The sequence below is a fragment of the Indicator indicator genome, chromosome 19 (genome assembly GCF_027791375.1).
Source record: "Indicator indicator isolate 239-I01 chromosome 19, UM_Iind_1.1, whole genome shotgun sequence".
NCBI lineage: Eukaryota > Metazoa > Chordata > Aves > Piciformes > Indicatoridae > Indicator > Indicator indicator.
In genome coordinates this window covers 1,193,745-1,215,916 of record NC_072028.1, presented here as the reverse complement: position 1 = coordinate 1,215,916, position 22,172 = coordinate 1,193,745, and the positions used below count along the sequence as shown (strand labels likewise).

Here is a 22,172-nt window from a genome sequence, read left to right as displayed (position 1 = left end):
TGACAGCTTGGAGTCATCTCTAGTTGTTTTTATTGCACTGCAGAGATCAAGGAATGATGGAATTCAGGTCGGTGTTTTACCCTTGCTGTGTTTCTCTGCCTGACCTGCCCAGCCACCTCTGTAACTCCTAGGGAGGTGGTTTGTGCTTTGGCTGCAAAAGCCATGCCTGATTTCCCTGGGAGCTTAGTACCTTGACAGACAGCAATGTCCTGCCAGATGTGATGTACGTAGGAAGGAGAAGATGGGCAAAGAGGGCTGCTTAAGTCTTGGTGACCTCTGTCAGCCTGGACAAAGGCAGCTGTTGGCATGGAGTTGCCAAGCTGCTCCACTTGCTCATGGGAGATGGGTTTCTGGAAGGTGGGCATGAGTCTTAGGAAAGCTCCTTGTGCAGAAGCTGGGCTTCCATCATCTTGTGGCACTGAGGTGTCAGTGGGAAGAGACCAGATCCAGAGACTGACCCTGACTTCACTGTGCTTGATTGCGGCAGGGCAGGGTAGAAGTTGCATCCAGAACTGGAGTTCTGCATCCTCTGTTTTGCCTCTCCTGGTGGTCTTCTCCCCAGAGCAGTCGTCCTGTAAAGGTATCAAGACCTAAACCTGGAGAGGACGTAGGGAGCAGAGGGGCAGATGGGGACGTGGGTGATGCATGTGACATCTGTTGCTTCTGGTCTGTAGGTGGCTAGGGACAGCACCCTGGTGCTGTGTTCACAGTGGATGAGTGCAGAGGGCTCTAGATGCTCTTCTCACTTTTTTCCTTTGGTTACCAGCAAAGTCCTGCTTAGTGATACTCAATAGTTTTCCCTGAAATGTTGCTGGCCAGCAGGGGTTGTCTCAGATACTGTTTTACATTAGAAGAAAGTTTTCTGTTGTGCTTGGCCTGGAAGGAGAATCTCCCAGTCTTAGCTCTGTGTCTTAGTTTTGAGGGTGACATTCTGGTACAAGGTGGGAAGAGTGGCCATGCCAGGAGGTGCTGCCCAGTCCCAGAGAGGGTTGCAGGACTGTCTGGCAACCACACAAGCAACACCTGCAGAACTGGTCACTGCCCAGTTCAGAGAGGAAAAAAATTGAGGTCCACAGCAGGTTTGGGCTTGGAGCTTTGAAGGCAGCACAGGGCAGGTGCAGGGCAAGGTTTGCTCCTTGCTGTAGTTTCTGGCAGAGGGCAGGCATGGCAGTTCACTTGCCAAATCCCACATTGCCCTAAAGCTTCAGGGAGCCCTTGTGCCGTGGGATGGGAGGATTTGGGAGTGCCAGACTGTGCTCTTCTGGAAAACAAAACCCAGGAAGACTTCTGTGACTGTTGGGAAGAGGGCACAAGAGAAGAGGCTAGGCTGAACCAGCTTTGTGTGCTGTACAGGAGCAAATTGGTGTTACTCTTTCTGGAAAAGGTTCTCTCAGCCCCTGTTCACACCTGGGAGGAATTCAGACCAGTGAAGAACCAGCCCAGAAAGATCCCCAGAGGCTGGTTATAATTTATTCCCAAATAAAATACTTTGAAGATGCTCCAAGTGCAGACTTGCAGAAGGGCTTCCTGGTGTGCCAAGTGTGTGAAGCTCTGCCCGTCCCTGCTGCTGCTCTGCTGCTCACCTGCCAGGGGCTTTGCCTGCTTTCCCTGCCTGCAGGGTGGTGGGAGTGAGGATGAGCTGGAGCAGGGGCCAGCTCAGCCCAGCTGGCTGTGCAGCAGTGGCCTGGCTCTGGCAGAGCACCTCATCTGGCTTCTGCCCATCTCATTCATTTCTGTAGCTCATGAAAGAAAAAAAAAAAAACAACCAACAACAAAACAACTCCACACTAACCAAAAGCTGCTAGCTCCTGAGCTGAAGGCCAAGTCTTGGCCTCCTTTGTGGGTAGAACTTCCTTTGAAATTGCCAAGTGTTTTGCTTGGTTAAAGATTGGCAGATTGGGAAACCCAGTCTTACATTGCTGCAAGGTCAGAGCAAGGCTGCATGGCAAGCTCTGGGGGAAGGCACTTGCTTTGGTTTTCCTGACAAGGTATCCCATGTCTTGGCCTGGAGCTTTTCCATTTCCAGGTGGGTTGGACTGCACAGGAGGCTCACGTGGGGAATGTCCAACCTTGCTCTGCCAGGGGGTAACAAGCTGAGGGCCTGCTGAAGGGTACTGCCCCTGGGTTGGAGCAGAGTGGAGGACTGATGGACCTGACTGCCCTGTCCATCAGCAGTTGTCATGCCTGGTGGCCTTCAGCATGGAGCTGAACCCCACCCATGGGCAGCAGAGGTCAGGAGCAGTGCTAGATGAGGAGAGGCTCTGGGCTGCTGCTGAGAACATGACCATGCACAAATGTTAGCTGGACCCAAGAATTTTTTCCTCTTCTCCCTTTTACATCCAAATGTCTCTTCTGACTCTCTCAGCCCTTGTGTGATGTGCACCAGCTGACCAAATTGCAGGGGTGTTGAGGGGGAATGTTGGGTGGTAAGCTCTCTGTAGGTTTTAAATTGGATTAGGGCTGCAACCTAACTGCAGTGGCATTTGTTGGAGCCTTCCCTTCAGAAAGGACAAAAGCTGCATACCCAGGTGGCAATAATTTGTAAAAACACCTCCCTAAACAGGAGACTTTCCTCTTCTGAAGGAGGATTGCAGCTGGGACCTGGCTGTGCTGCTGGGGCAGGCTCAGTTCAGCAGTTGGGACCTGGCTGTGCTGCTGGGGCAGGCTCAGTTCAGCAGTTGGGACCTGGCTGTGCTGCTGGGGCAGGCTCAGTTCAGCAGTTGGGACCTGGCTGTGCTGTTGGGGCAGGCTCAGGTCTGCACACATTTCTTCCCCCACACCTCCTCCTGCTGCTCTGAAAAAACCTAGAAGGAAGTGTTCAGTAAAGCTTGCACACAAATTGTAGTTTGGATTGCAGTTTCCTACCGAACAGTTGACTTGAGAGAGCAGAGGTCTACAGTAAGCCTGCCTCTGAGGTCAGGTGTGATTATTTCATAACTGAGCCATATCTTTGTTTTTATCTTGCAGCTCAGGGACAGGACACTAACTTATAAGCCTGGATAGGGGGGAAAGGGTTTTGTGCAGACTGGAGTGCAGATTTGAACAGAGACCAGTCTCTGTGTCTGACCAGTATGCTTGGGCTTATATAGGAATTAAATATTTTTTTTTCCTCTCTCAAAGAGCTCCAGACTCAGGACATTAAGAACAATCAGAAAGTACAAGGGAAGAGGTTGGATGCTGAGGGATGCTCAGTATTTGAGGTCTGAGGTGAAGGTCCTTCTGCTGCCAACTGATGCTTAGATATTCCCTACTTCAGCAGGCAAAGGACTGAGATGCCTGCCAGGGTTTAAACCTGTAAACACAGCTAGGTAAGGTGTGAGTTGCTTGGCTGACTCTTCCATCACATCACACGTGTTGGTAGCATGGCTGTTGGTTCAAGGGAAGAGAGAAGGATGCATGTTCCTCCTGTGTTCTCCCTGCCAGAGACCTGTAGGATCCATTCCTGTCACCCTGAGTCATTGACACCACTGCAAGATCAAAGCTGTGGCTCCCACCAGATGAAAACCAGTAGGGAGCAACCATCTGCAGTGATCAGTGAGTTTTTCTTGCTTTGCTTCAGGAGACATCTCTCTTTCTGGCTGTGGTGGAAGGCAGCCAGAGGAGGCTGGTACTAAGATTGAAGGCTGTTTTAATTGAGGGTAAATGATGATTCCTTTTCTAAAATGGGCAAATAACTTCTCTCCACAAATTAAAAAGTCCCTCATCTCTCCAAGGCAGCAGTGGGAGAAGCAAGGGGTGTGTAGGCACTAGCTCAGTACCAACTCTGACCTTTACTTTTAACCTTTGAGATAGCAAAGAGAGAGAGTCTTCACTAACTTAATAAAAGTTATCTTTATTTTACTGAACATGATTACAGAAGAGGCTAGATTCCATCTGGAAACAGAGGCTCTAGTAGTTAAAAAATAAAAATAGACCCAAATAACCCCAAACAAAACAAGCAAACAAAACACACCCCAAGCCCAACAAATACTCTCATTCCTTCAGTTAGCTTTCAAAATAAGTTTTGTGGGTTGTGGTTTGTTTGTGTTTTGCTTTTTAAGGGAACATTTACAAACTTACTTCTTAGTGAATACAGCAAAAGGAGAGATTGCAGAAGGGCTTTGCTGCAGTTAAAGGGAATGGTTGCATTAGGTTGTGCTGCAGTGACTGGGCACAGGAGGAGGAAAATCTCCCAGCTGAGTGATTTACACACTGGTCCTGAGTGCTTTGACTAAAGGTCAGGCTCAGAAATGTGTTTACGCTTATTTAGAAGTCTAAAGAATAGCTCTGTACTTACCCATGTCATTTGGTTGTGAATTTAGAGAGGGAAAGCTTTACTTGCAAACTGAAATCTGGTCTCCACTAGTACCTACCACAGGCTGTCCTGACTGGATTTTGCCAGAGATCCAATTCTATTCCTTAAGGGAGTTACAAAGTCCCTAGGAAGAACAGAAAAGGGCTTCAAAAGCTGTCTCAGGAATGATCCATCCTGGTGCATAGCCAAGCAAGAGTGGCAGGCGGCCTGTGTGGGTGAGCAAGGAGCTCCTAAGGAAGAAATGAGGTGGAAGCAAGGACAGGTGACCTGGGAGGGATACAAAAGCACTATCTGAGCACACACAGTTGGGGTCAGGAGAGCCAAAGCTTGCCTAGAGTTGAATCTGGTGAGAGACGGGAAGGTCATGAGGTACTTCTGCAGATGGATGAGCAAAAGGAAGGGTAGGGAAAATGTGGAGCAGGGGAGCTGAGCTGGCCTTCTATGGTGACCAGCTTGGTGAGTGAAGGGGAGAGCAGTGGATGTTGCTGATCTCAGCTTAAGCAAAACTTCTGGTCCTGCCCATGGAATTGTTTTGGTTGGAAGAGAGAGACCTTTAAGACCACCCAAGTCCAACTGTTAACCCAGCACTGCCAAATCATCACTAAGTCATGTCCTGCAGCACCACATCACATCTTTTACCCTTACATCTCCACAGCTGGTAACTCCACCACTTCCCTGGGCAGCCTGTCCCAATGCTTCACTACCCTTTCTGTCAATCAATTTTTCTTAACATCCAATCTAAACCTCTCCTGGTGCAACTTCAGGATGTTTCCTCTTGTTCTATTATTTGTTATGTGGGAGAAGTATCCTTCTGGGCAAACTGATGAAGCACAGACTGCCTGATAGACTGAAAGCTGTTTGAGCTGCTGGACTCAGGTTGTGACCAGCAGGATGGGGTTAGGTTGGAGGCCAGTTACTAATGGTGCACAGCAGAAGTCAATGGTGGGGTCAGTCCTGTTTACCATCTTCAGTAAAGACCTGACTGATGGGACAGAGCATACCTCAGGTCTGCAGACTGTGGTTGATGGACTAGGTGGATGTGTTGTCAGTCAGTAGGACTGTGAAAGGCTAGAGAAATAGGCTAGGAGGAACCTCATGGTGTCCAGCAAAGGGAAATACAAAGTCCTGCACTGGAAGAGCAACATCCTCATAGAGTGGTATGAGCCAGGAGCCTGCTGCCTGGAGATGCCCTCTGGGGTCCTGCTAGACAGGAGCCAGCACCATGCCCTTGTGGCAAAGGAAGCCAACAGCTTACTGAGCTGGTGCTCAGACCTGGTCATCTTGAACCACATGGATACCAAAGCTGAATGTGCTCTAGAGCTCTGCCTGGGAGCTGGGTGCCCACGTGCTCTGCCCAGGCACTGCATATCCTCAGTGTCTGGGGAGTTTGCCCACAAGAGCTGTGTCTAAAGAGGGGAGTGCAGGGTCTGGAAGGTTGAGAATGGGTTGTGTCAGCTTCTAGTTTGGGTAGATCTTGGGTGGGAGAGGTGCCAGCTCCCACCCAGTGCCCAGACAGAAGGTCCCAGTGCTGTGATGTGAACTTCTGGCAGCTCGAGTCTCATCTGGTCTGTTCAAGAGCAGCCCCTCTGGTGCCTGTTTCTCAGGTGGACCTTCTGAAAGTCAAAAGGCCACAAAACCTCTCCCACACAGATCATGCCCAGATAGGACTTTCCTTCTGTTGCTTCTGTCACGATCCTAGTCTGAACCACTGCTTTAGGAGTGGGGAAAATGCTTATCCCCGATGTTGCACAGGGAGTTTCCATGGGAGATAAAGAGCACAGCTGAGGTGGAAAGGGTTACCTCTCTTTACTGCTCCTCTGTGTTTTGCTGGCTATTTTAATTAAAACCAGGCAGAGGAAACATTTTCACACTGTTTCAAATTTTTAGTGATTTTACCTGCTGTTGAAAATTACATCAAGACGTAACACTGAAGGGATGATGTAAAGAGGAATGAAAGTTCCTTTTAGCTGCTATGAATAGAGGCTACTCATATCAATTAAGTGTTGACTTTCTAATTACCAGCAGATTGCATGTTTCTGTTAGTTTTTAACTGGTCCTCTAAAACGTGAATGAATTAACACTTCCCAGCTTCATGGAACCTCTCAAAGTGGAGAGGGAGGTTTGGCTGATGGATTGCACAGGACCACATTTATTTGGAGATGTTGACTGTAACTAACAAAGTGGAAAATTACCTCCCTAACTCTTCAGGCTTTTCTATCTGCTCCCTCTTTTGCAGCTCTAGAGTTTTGTCTTTGCTGTCTCTAGGAATATTTTTAATGATTAATTGTCCTGAAGGAGCTTGCTCCACGACTGTGCTTTAGTTGTGTTTTTCTAAGTGTTGCTAAACGTTTAGCCACGACTCATTTGCTGTCTGGTGACTGTGGATGGTCAGGCTGATCAATTACTGAGTGATGTCTGGGATGCTCCAGGGGGTGCTGGGGGGTCAGGAGGGGGAGAGAAGAGCATCTTGCCTCTTGGTTATCATTCAGGCTTCAGTCTGGCATCCAGCTCCAGAAAAATCAGAGCTCATCTTCCAGAATTCAGCTTCAAAAGTGGATGCTTTGCCATCATGATGGCCACCTTGCTACCCTGAAGATGGTGAGCAGGATGGGTGTGGAGAAGGCATCCAGTCCTTGTTCTGGGAGCAGGCCTGCTGTGCTGTGTGTTTGAGTCCTGCAGCCCCGAGGGCTGGCTGGCAGCTGGCAGCATCTGCTCTGTGAAAACAAGACCATTTAGGCACCAGTGCTGTGCACAGTGATCATCTCCACAGATAAACCCTTTCTCCCCTCAAGCAAACAGCCCTTGCCATCAGCCCTCAGGCCAGAGTTTGGCTGTTTGCATCTCAGTGCCAAGTGCTCTTGCAGGACATGTGTTCTTTAATAGCAGCAGCTTAGCACTTAGCTAAGTGCTTCCAGGTATCTCCAGAGAGGTTACAGGCCAGGAGTTTGGCTGCAGGTGCAGTGGGCAGGTTGTGAAAAGAGCAGATGATGCCAGAACTCCATTACAGATGGGGCTTGTGCCTTTTGCCAGGTCCTGGAACAGCTCACCATCTTGTGTGGTTTGTTTCCCTCTGTGCCCAGCTTTGCAGAGGAGCCCTGCAGGCACTGCTGGCACTGCTGTGTCTGTGAGCATGGGAAAGGTGGGTGGCAAGGAAGCAAGGGTGTTGCTAGGCATGCAGTCTGCCAGCTCTGGGGGATGGCTGATCACTAGCTGGGAAACAGTGCCCAGCTGAGTGCATGAGCAGGGTCAAAGCACACTTGTTAGCTGAGTGCTGTGCCCAGGCCTGTCTTCCACTGGTTTGATTTGAGAAAATGCTCTGCTCTTGGTTGGTTGGTTGGGTTTTTTGTGGGGTTTTTTTGGTGTTTTTCCCCCTCCCAATTTTCTGGCCTTTTATAGCTGCTTTGCTTCTATTTTATGTCAAGATAAGTGAGCCAGGGACAAAGCAGGGTCTTCAGTGAGGTATTTGTGTGTTTCTGGACCATTCCTAGATATCAGTTGGATGTGGGTCAAGTGGCTGTTCAGATTTCTGTCGAGTTAGCCAGGCAGACCACATTCCCTGAGCCCAGGCCAGGCTGCTGCCTGATCTACAGCTGACAACACCTGATCCAGTAAAAAGTCAAAGCAGTCCAGGCAGAGGATACCTGACCTAGCAGAAATCCTGCCAGTGTGAAGTTAACCAGCAGGACTTTGCATCGTGTGGCTTCTTTCTGCCCAGCACTAGGAGCTGCAGGGCTGGGTTTACTCAGTCCCTGGGACATGGGGTGCTGCCCATCCCCCTGGCAGGGTCACTGCTGAGTGAAGTGAGGTCTGCACTCTCCTGTGGGCCTGAGGGTGCTGCCTGGCCATGGCTGCCTTGGAGAGTGAGACACTGAAGGGGTGAAAATGGAGCTCAGGTTCTTTCGTGGTTGTGCCAAGTTCAGAGTTATCCTCTTGTAAGAACCCCTGTGGACAGGAATCTGCCTAAAGCCTGCAGCAACCACCACTGGTCTGCCTCAGGTCTGCAGTGGAGAGCCCCTGAGCACATGGGACTGCCTAGGCCTGGGGAAGCCTCATTTTGCTGGGAAGTTGGCATCATGTTGATTTACCAAGTTCTGCTTCTCTTTTTCCCCTTAGTTGGATCAATAGGAAGGAAATGAGGCTGCATATATAGCATTTGGTGTTACTGTTTGCTGGAGGTGGAGGAGGCAAAATTAGAATATCCTGTTTACATGGCAGTGCTGGGTCTGACCAGCTCTCCCAAGGGTTTGCAGCTTGCTAGATCAGGACAGGCTTTGCTTGCAGTCTGAGAGCCTTCCTGTGCTGTGGAGCAGACGAGTGTGGCTGTTTGCACTAGCACTGAGCACTTCCCTGAACTCAGCATTTCACTGCAGCCAAGGCAGGGAAAAGGAGGCTTGCCAGGAGAGGTACTTCAGAACTAAAATCTTCCATGAGCTGAAGGTGGGAGAAACCTGTGGTGGATGAGTTCCTGCAATTGATTTTACTGCAGGATGTCCTTACAGGAAGGTATGTTCCTCCTCCACATGTTCTCAAAGCATCCTGGAGTCACTTGACTGGCAGTGACTGAAAACCCACCTGGTTCAGAGGGCTGAGGTAACAGGTTTTGAAGTCATTTCAGCTCTCCTTAGGCAAACAGCTCAGTCTTTCTAAACAGAATGCCTACCCAGATGCATGCTTCTGTTGAGCAAAAACCTATTTATACTTCTGGACATGATAGGGAATCTCCATGCAGCAGGTGAGAACTAGAGAGCTGGTGACACTTTTTTATAGGTTCACAGAATGGTTTGGGATGAAAGGGACCTTGAAGATCATCTGCCATGGGTAGGGACACCTCACACTAGCCCAGGTTGCTCAAGGCTTCATCCAACCTGGCCCTGAACACCTGCAAGGAAAGGGCATCCACAGCCTCCCTGGGCACCCTGTTCCAGTGTCTCTCCACCCTCACCATCAGGAATTTCTTCCTACTCTCCAGCTTAAATCTGCCCTCCTCAAGCTTTTGTGGAGTGGGTGGTGGAAATGTGGGGCTGCTCTGGGTGTGTAGCACTTGGGTTTTGCTTTGTGGAAGGAGCTGCTGGATTTGTAACCAAGCGTGGTTGCGTCATGCCATTCCTTTTCCAGACTCCTGCTTGTTCTGGAAATAAAACCACTATCTAAGAAAACAGAGAAGTGCACCTGGAAACTTTTAGGCTAAGTCTCCGTGTTGAATCATGAACCCATTTTAAACATGTCAAGGAAGGCAGCTGTAATGTATGACCTTTTTCTGCCATATATTAGAGTGGTGACTCATAGATGCGGTGTCAGGAGAGCGTAATGAAAAGTCTCCAGCTTGACGTCTGTGCTGCTGATACTTTCATCTCTGACATGCTGTGGAGTTCAGGATGCTTGGGCTGCATTGTTCGTGCTGCCAGTATCACTTTGTCACCTGGCTTGCAGAGATTTTTGCAAGGTGAAGCATTTAAAGTGATTTTTGTCTCTCTGCCTCATCTCAGAAGCTTTCCCCGAAGATCACACAGGTGTGAGTGGCTCCCATGTCATGCAGAAGAGAGGTAAGGCACAGGGGTGCTCGATGGTTTGCTAAAGACAACTGAGAAAGCTGAAACTGGAAGAGGGGGTGGTGTGTGCAGTAGAGTTTGGTGGTTCTGTATTGTGAGCACCACTGCCTGTACAGGAGGATCTGCAGCGTGCAGTTCCCCGTTGGTGATGTGTGGCACCAGTAAGCACAAAGGAAAGGAAAGGAGGAACAAGCTTTAAATATCTCATCTGCTTCAACCTTTCTAGATGACAGTGGAGTTGCAATGAGCTGGCCCAGCACCCTGGCAAGCTGTGTCTTCAAATCTCCAATATAGGGGACTCCACTGCTTCCCTTGGCAGATGATCCCAATGTCTGACTGTGCCTATGGGGAAACATTTTCTTCTGCAGTCCAGTGGGAATTTCCCCAGCAGTGACTTGTCCCCATCACCCCTTGTCTTTGCCATGAGATTCCTTGTCAAAGGGGATTCTCCATCCTCCTGGTAGCTACCCTTTATGTCCTGGTCCATGGCAATAAGGTCTCCCCTAAGCTTTCTCTTCTCCAGGCTGAACATCCCCAGCTCTCTCCACCTCTTCTCACAGGGCAGGTAATCTCAGTAATCACAAGGTACTTTCAGAAGAAGAATTTTCCTCTGTCTTATTTTTGGACAGTAATGCAGCTGCTAAAGTGATTTGCAAGTGCCCTTGTGCTGTGTTGTCAACTTGAGCATGAACCCAGAGCAGTCAGCTGCAGCTCTGAATCGTGGACAAAGCAGCCCAGAGCGGCACAGACGATGGAGCAGCCACAGGGACTCAGTCTTCCAGCTCATTGCCTCCGTAGCAAAAGATCTCTCTATAAATGCCAAGTGAGAAGTATAAATCATCCTGGAGCTGCCATGCAGTAAGTGAAGGAGCAGAGAAATGAATGAATATTTGGAAAGCAGGCGTCAGTGTAACAAACAGGGCGCGGAACAAAGGGCCTGTGGCATGCCCTGTGCCGTCCCAAGCTGCACAAAGGCAGGCTGTGCAGAGGCACAGGCAAGGCCAGCTCTCTGCAGATAGTGGCAGTAATTTCATGGTTCAGAGTAGCAATTTCACATACTGTATGCAGCAAGAAGCAGTTGCTGTGCTAGCTTGGTGCCTTTGCCGTGTTGATGGGCTGGATCTCCTCTAACCAGTGATGAAAGCCTCCCAGTGCCTAGCAGCTGCTAATCAGAGCTGATACGAGCTCCTGTGGTATCTCCCACCCTGCAGTGCTGACCTGGTGGCTGCTGGGGTGTTATTCACCAGCACAGACATGCCCTGGGCTCAGAGCTGCTAAAATACAGAGTCAGGGAGGGTGGTGGTAGAGAGTTGTTTCTACAGCCCTCTACGTTCCCAAATCCTGCCCTTACCCTGAGTTTGAAACTCTGGAAGGTTTCTGACAGAATGGGCCAAAACAAGCAGGGAGAGACTGAGGGCAAGCCGTCCTGACAACACTGATCTCTCAGGGAGGTAAAGCTCAGCTCCTGTGTCCTGAGCAGCACTGTCATTCCTGGAACTGCTGCCAGTGCCTCCCTTCATGACAATGACCTCTCTCAGCGGCTTTGTCCTGCAAGCCACAGCCTCGCTAAGCAATAGGCAGAGTGGAGGTAATGAAAGTGATTCCAGGAACTGGAATCAGAACCTACAACTTGCTTCTACAAAACTGGCAGTGAATGTGAACTTTGCTGCATCTGTAACCAAAGGTAAATTAATCTCAAACTTGTTTTTTTTCTGAGTAAGTTCCATGCATCAAGCCTCCTGCCTCAAGCCTTTGTATTAATGGAGTAAAACCTGCTGTAGGAGGCAGGCAGTGAAGTGAGGGAGATCTTTGTAAGTCAGCAGATCTGTATCTCAAGGGCCTAAATATTTTATCAATGGGGTGTTTACCTTCTTTCTTGGAGGAAGAAAGGAGGGTTGGGGGCAAGATCAGTAAGATTTAATGACAAGCAAAAACGCTTCCTGGTCCACAGCCTTTTTCTTGGCTTGGCTTTGCTTCAGCTGGGATCTGTTAGGTGTTGTGATCTGTCTTCCTCCATCTCAACCTCTCTTCCCAGCTCAAGCATGGTTGCTGCAGGTGGTGTGTGGGTACTTGCAAGCCATAGTTGTGTTACCAGATGAGGTCAGGTCCCTCCCAGCTGTGGCAAGGGCCAGGAGGCTTTCCCAGGCTGCTTCCCTTGCTCCTGCCTGGCTGCTGGGAAGAGGCTCTGCCCTGTGTTAGGTGCTTTGTTTCTTCTCTCTGCCTGGGAGCTGACGTGTGTTGGAAGATCCCTCCTCCTGTGGTTGTTGGAAGGAAGGGAGCATTTTTCTTGCTTGAGGTCACCTCTCAGCATCCAAGTTGCCCTGGTCCAGGATGTCTGCGCAGTAGCTGCTGTCAGCCTGGGCAGGTACTGCTGCAGCAGTGGTGTGGCTGAGGGCAGCTCTGATGCTTCACTGTTTACCTAGCTTCTTAGCAGACTTTGTTTCTTCAAAAAGTAGTAGCAGCACCCTGTGCAACCTGACCAGGCTGAGCTCACTGGCTCCAGGCACTGCAGCCCACAGGGGAAGACCTCTCCAGCCAGTGACACCCACAGGCATCTGCTGCAGCCCCTCTCACGTTCCTGCTGCTGCAGTTGGATTTCTTGAGCTGAATTAAGGCTTTCCTCCTCCTTTGTTCTTCCCACTTGATGGCTCTGGGTTTTCATTTGCCTGCCCCTGTGCCTTGGCAAGGCCATGGGTGTGGAGCAGCTCGATGAGGACGCAGGCAGGGGTAGGCTTTTGCTGTCGGAGAGGCAAGAAGGGGATTCTGCAGTAGCCCAGCACCATGTTCACCCACCCTTTCCCCAGCACTACAGCATAAACAGAGCTGCAGAGGCAGGGAGGGAGTCATCTGTGCCATGTGTTAGTTGTTAATTTTAGCTTTACCATAACTCTTGATGACAGGGCTTGGTTGTTTCCTACTGCAGGCAGCATGTAGCAGTTATCCTGGAGGTACAGTGTGGCTGTCAGTGAAGTGAAGCTCGTCCCTGAGCCATCGCCTGCTGTCAAGGAGGGGATAGCCAGATCCTCCTTCTGACTCACACAGCTGCTGTGCACTGAAGTTGAGGGGCCAGATGGTACCATTTTTCTTGCATTTGTGTAAATCCTTGATTTCAGGTTAAGTGAGGTTGGCATTAAGCACAGGCTGAGCTCCACATGTGTCTGAGGACAAAGCCTGGCCCAAAGGTGGTTGTCTGTCTGCTGTTACACATGCTCCATGTAACTGTAGTCTGCTTCCTTTTTTCCCCATTCTGGGTACCTGGTGAAGTCTATGAAGTACCAGCCTGTACTGGTGTAGACAAATAGCATCCCAGGATTTGGGGTGTAGGTCCCAAAAGGAATGATTTCTATTTCATAGACTACTAGAGGGAACTCTTCCAAGTATGCTGTAGCAGGCTGAGCACCACTGTATAGCTTTAGGATCTCCTCTAGGGTGTTGCTGATACATTTGCTTCTTGTAATGCATTGCATGCGGCCTCTTGAGTCTGGGGCAAAACCACTGACTACATCAGATCATGCCAATCTTGTTCTCTCCTGGTGCTGGCACAAGTGTTTTGTGAACACAGGAGTCACCCACAGCCTGGCATGCTCAGTGCCCTGCGGTGCTGGATGCTGAGAGCCACAAAGATGATCAGAGGGCTGGAGCATCCCTCCTATGAATACAGGCTGGGAGAGTTGGAGCTGTTCAGCCTGGAGAAGAGAAGGCTCCAGGGAGACCTTAGAGCTGCGTTTCAATGTCTGAAGGGGACCTACAGGAAGGCTGGGGAGGGACTGTTCAGAAGGCCTTGTGGTGCAGTGGTGTTAAATTGGAGCATGGCAGGCTGCACATCAGGAGGAAGTTCTGCACAGTAAGAGTGGTAAAGTATCAAACAGGTTGCCCAGGGATGTGCTTGAGGCCCCATCCCTGGAGACTGGATGTGGCCCTGTGCAGCCTGATCTAGTTGGAGGTGTCTGCTGCCTGCAGGGGGGTTGGACAAGATGACCTTTGAGGTTCCCTTCCAACCTAATGCAATCTGTGAATCTGTGTACAGAGATGCTCTTCTGACTAACACAGCCCAGCTCAGTGAAGTGGACTGGCTAAAGGTGTGAGGAGCACTGGCAATGTGCTGCAGGCTAAGGTCTAGCAGGGAGTGTCTGGGTGCCCCTTCTCTTTCTAGTGTTGTTTTTATTGGTGTTCTTTTGCCATGGTCCACAGAGTGTGTTTGCTCAGACTCTACTCTCACATTTGGTTAAACTCTGAGGATGCGAGTACCTCTGACAGGAACGCTGTGACACTGCTCTTCACTCAGCCAACCTTTATGCAGACTTGGGTGTATGCTACACCTGGAAGCACCTTTTAGTAGCTGAAGAGAGACCCCAGATCTGTAGCAGAGCTGATGACTTGGGTGGAAATGCAACAGTTACAGAATCACAGAATTCTTTGGGTTGGAAAAGACCTCCAGGATCAAGTCCAGCCATCAACCTAAGACCACCATGGCCACTAAACCATGTCCCAAAGTACCATGGCCACATGTTCCTTGAATGCCTCCAAGGATGGTGAGGAGCTGGAGGTACAGCTGGATGCTTAGAACAGAGATGGCAGGAGGGGCAAGGAATTGCATGAAGGCTGAGATAATTAGTATGAAGTCATGTCAAGTGAAGTGGCAGAAAGGAGACACAGTGCTTTGTAGCAGAACATTTTTCATAGTTGCTTTAACAAGCTTGGGAGTTAAATCTGGGGAAAAAAAAAAAGGAGTGCTGTAGCTGTTATGTCAAGGCCTTCAAAAGCTTACAGTGTGCAGTCTGGGCTGTGATTGGGTGGAAAACAAGACCTGAAGAGCCATGTAACTGGTGGAAAAGCAGAGCTGAAATGCTGGGCAGTTATGAGCTCAGAGCATGGCCCCACCACAGCTGCAGCTCTTGGGAGGTACGCATGTGCTCATCATCTCTGTGCTCATTCCTTCCTGCAGCTAATGACTAGTCTCCTAGAGAAAACCAGTTAACAGGCAGCTGCTCCTAATGAATCACTTGCTGGAGAGGCTAGTGCAAGTTTAACATCCCCCATAAATCCTTCCTCTGCTTCTGATGGATCAGTGGAGCAACAGCAGAGAAATGAGCCAATAACTTCATTTGTCTAAGCAGTTTGTGGCTGTAGGAGATTTGTGCATGAAGTTCACAAGCAGAAATTCCAGAGAGCTGCAGACTGGGGATGTCTGCTGATATTTGGGTAGTATTCAGTGTAATTGGGAAAAGGTAGAGATGTCTCAGCCTAACTTCACAATCAGGCAATCAGTAGCTGCCAGGCCCAGGCCCCTGGTTGGCATAAGGGTGTGAGTAGCTGGGTAACTCCAAAAGGACTTTTTTTCTGGCTTTGTGGCCATCTCATGCTACGACCTGATGCTGCAGTACAGATTGCTTGTTTCAGATGTGAACCCCATGTTCTCTGCTGTATGTGTAGCCTCTCCTGCCCAAGGGCCAGGAGGGACCAGTTATAGCAGAGCTTGTGGAGTGATGAGGCAGAGTGGGTGCTGGGAGCAGCTCCTGTGGCTGCTGGCTGCTGACGTCTCTTCTGATCACGGTGTATTCAGCAGTCAATAACCATCTTTCAGCAGCAGCTAACCATTAACTGGTGGCAAATAGCAGACCTTTTCCATAAACTTTGGTTACAAATGAAGAAACAGATGTAGCAGCCTCGGATAAGGCAACACGTTTTCTGGAATTCCTGTTTCCTCTGTCAGAGCCCAGCTAGCCTTAGGACCAGAATTTTCTTAACTCTTTGTTTGCAATCAACTGCCAGGTCCAGCTGGCAGCTAGTTTGCACCACAGCTGGGGACACTGGTGTCTGGTTATCGCAGCACAGTTCCTGCTTCACTGAAACACTGAACTCGGGTTTAGTATTTGAGAAGAGACAGACAAGAGGAAACAGCCTCAAGTTGTGCCAAGAGAGGTTCAGGTTGGATATTAGGAAAAAATTCTTCCCAGAAAGGGTTGTTAGGCACTGGAGGAGGCTGCCCAGGTTGCTGGTGGCTCACTCTTCTGTTTCATAAGGTGCCAAGTTACGTTTGTGAGGTTACCTGCTGCTTTTAGTGGAAGTGATGAGTTGTGACTGACAGCCCTGTTTGCCCAGCACTGCAAAGCTTTCACCATGCACCAGTGCTCTTGATATTGCATTGCTGGAGAGGGGCAAAGAGAAATCTTTTGGGTTTTGGCTGAATTGTTGGTTTATTGGTGATTACTGACTGTAGTGTGGTGGAGCACTGAGTTGTGAAGGTCTTGCTAACTTATTCCTTGAGCAAATTTGAGTTATTCCCAGAGAGTCTGTGGACTTTGTCCTCTCTTGCTGCACTTGCTCCCCCTGGGTCTGTCTTTAGCCAGCCTCAGTCTCCATCCATTGAAACAGCAGCAGAGGCTTCCCCTCCCCGTTTTGGGGTCCTTAGCTTCCATGCATTTGTTTCAGTCAGTCAGCATGCTGCTGTCTTGGGTACCTGAATCTGTCCAGAGTGAGGAACTTGTTGATTTAGGAGCTGATAGGGGCCTTGTGAGTGTTATCAATCAACCACCTAGAGCTGGTTTGGGGAGCTGCAGAGGATTCTAACTTCCATTCTTTTTCTGCTTTGTAGGTATTTGTATAAAATGTGGAAAAGGTGTGTATGGAGCAAGCCAGGCTTGCCAAGCAATGGGCAACCTCTACCATACCAACTGCTTCACCTGCTGCTCTTGTGGTAAGTCACATCTACCCTAGCCTCAGTAAGTGGCTTCCTTGTGTAATACTTTCTCCTCTAGCAACCAGTGTGCAAAGGGAGACTGATCTTGCCTGCTTCCATGAGTGCCTAAGATATTAAAACATGAACTGGATGTTGCAGCTCTTGTTGTGATACATTTACATGGTGAAAAAGTCACTCAGAGCAGAGTATGTCGGGCGTCAACTGCTTATAAAAAGGATTAAGTAAGGATCAGATGAAGAGTAAAAGGTTATTGGCATGGAACCAAATAGTCTGATAATGAAAAGATGATTGTAAAGTTCACCTATGAAAGAAGTGCCTCTTCTCCTGTGATCTGTACAGGTCAGTTGTGGTTTAGAGGAACCTACGACCTGAACCTGAAGTTCATGACCTTTATAGATTACTCTGCACTCAGCAGATTCCAGAGCAAACTCCTCTCAGCCCTTCAGGGATCACTCTTGGCTTTGCTCGGGTCTCACAGTGCATGAGTAGCTGTTTTGTTGTCTCTCAAAGTGAGCAGCATCCTGCTTAGCAGAGGATTACAAAATGTGATCTCTGATAATGTCTCTCCACCCCGTGCCAACGCCAGCCTCACCTAATTGCAGGGCTGACCCCCAGCTCCTTTGCTGGGCCAGACCTGGGGGCGGTTTAAGCAGTCAGGATGTGTGCTGGGGTTCTGCACACAGCTTCCTCTCTTCCCCAGGAAAGTGTCTAAGGGCCAGGCTATGTATTTTAACGGCAAAATACAAGCCCAGCTTAATTCTTCAGAAGGGCAGCCAGCTTTCCTGAGTGCTGTGGTGAGGTGTGTGTGGCCACGGGGCAGCTCGAGACGTGCCCACCGCAGTGTGGCACTGCCCAGCCCGCAGTGCCAGGGGAGTGCTGTGATTCACACAGCTTGCCCTCAGTCACACACATGCAGGAGGAGACACTGCTCTGAGCTGGCTCCTCAGCTTCTGCTCTTGGGCTGCAGGGCCCAGCTGGCAGCTGCCAGTGTGTTTCACAAGGAAGAAGGGCTTGGGTTTCCTTCTGTCTGCAACCTCTGATGCTACCCCATCAAATGGGGAGCCTGTGGGACGTGCTGATGTTGGGCACTGAAAAGGTGGATGTGCTGCTGGTGTGGTGCTGCAGTGCAGCTGAAACACTTGCTCAAAGGTTAGGTTCAGCTGCATGCCACTGTGAGTTCAGGCAGAACTCTTCCTCTCAACGGGGCTCCAAAACAGCATGAAAATGAGCATAGCTGGGGAGGTTACTTGAAGTCTTTGGTGTCTCACTTTATTTGAGGATGTGCTGTCCTTGGGAAGATCAGAATGATTCAGGGCAGTGCCAGTAGATCCAGACCTTGGGAACAAGCTGTGCAGGTCCCATCTGTGGGAACACACTGCTGAAAGGGTATTTTAGGACCCCTTGTACAAGCAACGAAGTGGTAACTTCTAATAGTGCTGCAGTTTCTGAACAGGGATTTAATCTCTTACCTTCAGTGTCACATTGGTGGGACCTAGGTGAGAATTCCACACTCTAGTTTAGGTGCCTACCTTTAGAGAGAGGAGGAGAAACTGGAGAGGGTATGGAAAGAGCTACATAGATGGTTAAAGGCTGGAGAAGAGTTGATTGTGAGGGCCCAGTGTGTTTTAGGTATCAGAAATGATGGGATGGACACATCGCTGGAGCTTGTGAGTTTTGCCATCAAGCATCCTTAGAAAGCAATCCTGTGCGCACTGGAGACAAACCCAAGAGAGAGCTTCTCTGGAAGCTGCCATGGCACAATTCAAATAGGAAATCAAAGAGTTCTTGTACAATGAGGATGATTAGCTGCTGGGGCAAAATAGCAAGAGAAGTGGCATATGCTCTGTTCCTTGTTTTCAAATGAAGACCAAATGTCCCTTTGGAAAGTGTTTTAAGCTGAGGCAAGCTTTCAGATTGACTGCATAGGTAGCTGGGTGGTCATGAATGACCTTTGTTAGGCAAGAGGCCACAGCACACAGACTAATGCCAGGGGAGCAGAGGAGAACTTCAGTGCTCTCTGTGCACTAGCTTCTATGTCTACTTTGAAATTGGAGGTAGAGTAGGACTTGCCTTTCTGTGTCTGGCAGACACATTTTATGTGCTGCATTTCTGCCTCTGGTGTATTCTGTGGGCTTTGGGTAGTTGAGCCTTGCTCCCATAGCTGAGCAAGTTCATCATCTCAGACTTTGTGTGCTGATTTTTGTTGTGTCTCAATGCAAAGCCCTTCTGCAAAAAGCCATGCTCCTCAGATAGCTTTTTTCAGAGGTCAGATAATTCTCTTTGGGTAAAAAGCCAAAGTGATCTGATTTCCCTGGGATCGAGTGGTTCAATGTAGATCTTTATCCACAATCTCTTAGAGAAAACAACTGTAGCTTGTTAGGATGGCTTCTAAATGTAGATTCAAATCCTCTCCCGGCCCCTAGCACCAGTGGAACCTCTTTCAGGCCTTGATTCAGCAAAAGCCTTAGACCTGCTGAAATCTGTTCCATTACTCAGATGGAAGCATGCTTTGCTGAATCCTAACTAACAGAGATTAATTCAGGCAGCAGCACATGCTGGCCCTTCTGCTAAGTGTAAAATTTTAGTTTTGGCAGCAGTTCAGCTACAGATCTTGCTTATGGAAGACAAGAGCTGACAAATGTCTGCCTGAAAAGCTCCTCTGATTCCTCTTGGTAGTATTTCAGAGCGTGGCAGGATTTCTTGAAGAATAATTGCAATGATGGCATTTGTGTGCTCTGATCAGTTGCAGGAATTAATGGACTCTATGTGATACTCACTACAGAAGATAACTTATCAGGTGCCTCCAGTTGCAGCTCATAATGCCTGTCCACAGCATCTTTTTCAGGCTGGAAATTTTAATCCAGTGGCAGTGATTGCAGGAACTGCAGTAAGATAAATCATTGGTTTGTTATTTGTTACTCTGAGGCTGTAGGAGATGGGCAGGGAATGAGCTTTGCAGAACTAAGGGTTTGAAGTCTCTGTGCTCCTAAAGCTGAGATGTATTTCACCATAAACCCCAGGAACACAGTCTGTTCTCTTCCATGAAGGCAAATGTTTGAGCAGGCCATTCGTCTTTAATTTGCACTTTTGCCACTGGTTTTGAGGCACAGGAAATCACCACAAGATGAATCAGGAGCCCAAAGCAAACTGTGTAATCCCAGAGGTATGCAGCTGATTTTTTTTTTTTTTTTTTTTTTTTAAACCTGGTAGCTATTGATCAGGCTGGAGCAGTCATAGGGGTCTCACACAGCAGTTTAAGGGACAGCTTCTGAAGGTATCACAGCTCAGCTGCTTACTGGCACTGCTGCTGCCTCAGCCTTTGTCCAGGCTTCACCAACTCATTGCTGCAAGCCTCTGAGAGGGGCATCACAGCCAGGACTGACTGCACTGCCATCTTCCAGGGCCCAGGGGAGACAGCTGCAGCAGTGGGCATTGTTACCCTGGAGGTATAAAGAGCAGTTCTGAATTAGCCTGTGCCTTCCAGCTGCTGTGGAAGGGGTGAACTGATGCCATGGTTCTGGGCACAAGTTGCCTTTGCCCTCCTGTTAAGCCTGAGAGACGACAGCTCCCTTCTGGCTGAAGCCACTGGGTGTGCTCCATGTAGATGTCTGTTAGTAGGAGGTTGCTCATGTCCCAGCTTGTTGTCCCTGTGACACTGGAAATGGTCTTCTTCGTATTTGCTGCCCTGGGTTGAACCTTTGTTTACTTTCGGTGGTAGTAAGGCACAGAACATCTTAAGGGAGCTGTGTCCCTTCAGTGTATTTTTATCAGCATTTGGTGAGTTTTTAACTTACCCAAATTCCCAGTGGAAGGTTCATTTTCAATTCATACTTGTTCTGTCTCCACAGCATATTTGTAAGCTTGGCAGGAGTCACTGCATCCAAACTGTGTCACTTTGCAGCCCTAAATTAAATTCTCTGTGAATTTTCACATAGCATAAACGAAAATTGAGTGTTAAATCTATGAGCTCTGCTCTGTGTGTCCAGCAGCATTACACCTGGTGGGCACAGTGTTACAAGTGTGTGTCTCAGTGGCTTTTAACTCTTTAATACCTTGTGGATGACTTTTAGGTTACTCAGTTGCAGGTTCAGTGTCTGTTTGTCTGATTGCCACTGCTTTATGCAGCTGTGAGGAGCACCAAGGAAACACAATAAGAACACATGTCAGGTTGGAGGGGACCCCGAAGATCATCTGCTCCAACCTTTCTAGCTGATAGTCTGGTTGCAATGAGCTGGCCCAGCACCCTGGCATGCTGAATCTTCAAACTGTCCAATGGAGGGCAATCCACAACTTCCTTGGGAGATGATTCCCATGACTGACTGTGCTCATGGGGAAACATTTTCTTCTGCAGTCCAGTGGGAATCTCCCCAGCAGCAACTTGACCCCATCACCTCTTGTCTTTGCCATGGGACTCCTTGTAAAAAGGGAGTCTCCATCTTCTTGGTAACCGCCCTTTATGTCCTGGTCCATGGTAATAAGGTCTCCCCTAAGCCTTCTCTTCTCCAGGCTGAACAACCCCAGCTCTCTCAGCCTTTCCTCACATGACAGGGATGTATCATACTTGTGGCCTTTGTTGGATGCTTCCCAGCACTTAAGGGAGAGGAGCTAATGAGTACTGCTGTGAGAGGTTTATTGGTGTGCAGTGAAAGGCTGCTGGGCAGCTGACGTCCTTGCACACTTTGTGTTTTCTAACTGCACACTGGCAGGCAGGAGCAGACTGGAATTTTGGATTTGGGGTCTGTAATCCTGCCAGAGCCATTGGCTAATACCTGCTGCTCAGGGGGAAGACAGGCTGGCGGGTGATTCAGTGCTGTGCATGTGGGAACGTTCCTGCTCGGCCCCCGCGGGCTGGAGCGTGAGGGCTGGGTGCCCTCGGCTTGCATAACCACAGTCCTTACTCATCCCAGCTCAGACCCCAGCCCGGGCTGCATTCATGGCCACCTGAGCCTCTGGTGCTTCCCAACCAGAAGTGGAGCTGATGCACTGCCTGTGGGACAGTCGTTGTGAGGTGTGATTCACCGAAGAGCCAGGCTGTTCGGAGAGGGAGGAGCTGGGTTAGGAAGGACCTAAAGAAGGGGTTTGCTGCCTGTGCTGCTGGGACTGCAGATTATGCAGACTTGTGATGCTGCTGAGGAGAGCAGAGCTCTGCCTGAGCCCTTCTGCCTCTCTGGGAGAAGCTGCAGAGCTCTGCCTGAGCCCTTCTGCCTCTCTGGAGAATCTACAGCCTGTGATTTGCTAGCAGAGCTCTGCCTGAGCCCTTCTGCCTCTCTGGAGAATCTACAGCCTGTGATTTGCTAGCAGAGCTCTGCCTGAGCCCTTCTGCTTCTCTGGAGAATCTGCAGCCTGTGATTTGCTAGCAGAGCTCTGCCTGAGCCCTTCTGCTTCTCTGGGAGAAGCTGTAGAGCTCTGCCTGAGCCCTTCTGCCCCTCTGGAGAATCCACAGCCTGTGCTTTGCTAGCAGAGCTCTGCCTGAGACCTTCTGCTTCTCTGGAGAAGCCACAGCCTGTGCTTCACCCCACACTTGGCTCCATGCTTTCTGTTTTAGCACCTAGCATGACAGATGGTTTGAAGCTATGTCAGGTATGTCTGCAACTGCAGCCCCAGACAAACCCATCAGTGCAGAACTCTT

At 49.3% G+C, this 22,172-nt stretch overlaps 1 protein-coding gene across 1 annotated transcript in view; it reads left to right on the top strand.

Annotated features, from left to right (window-relative positions):
* Positions 1-22,172, top strand: part of WTIP (WT1 interacting protein) — a 71,337-nt gene that overhangs the window by 10,488 nt on the left and 38,677 nt on the right. Inside the window, exon 2 of the mRNA XM_054389822.1 lies at positions 16,439-16,540. Coding sequence (XP_054245797.1) covers positions 16,439-16,540 — 102 coding nt within the window. The remainder of the gene's footprint in view (positions 1-16,438; positions 16,541-22,172) is intronic.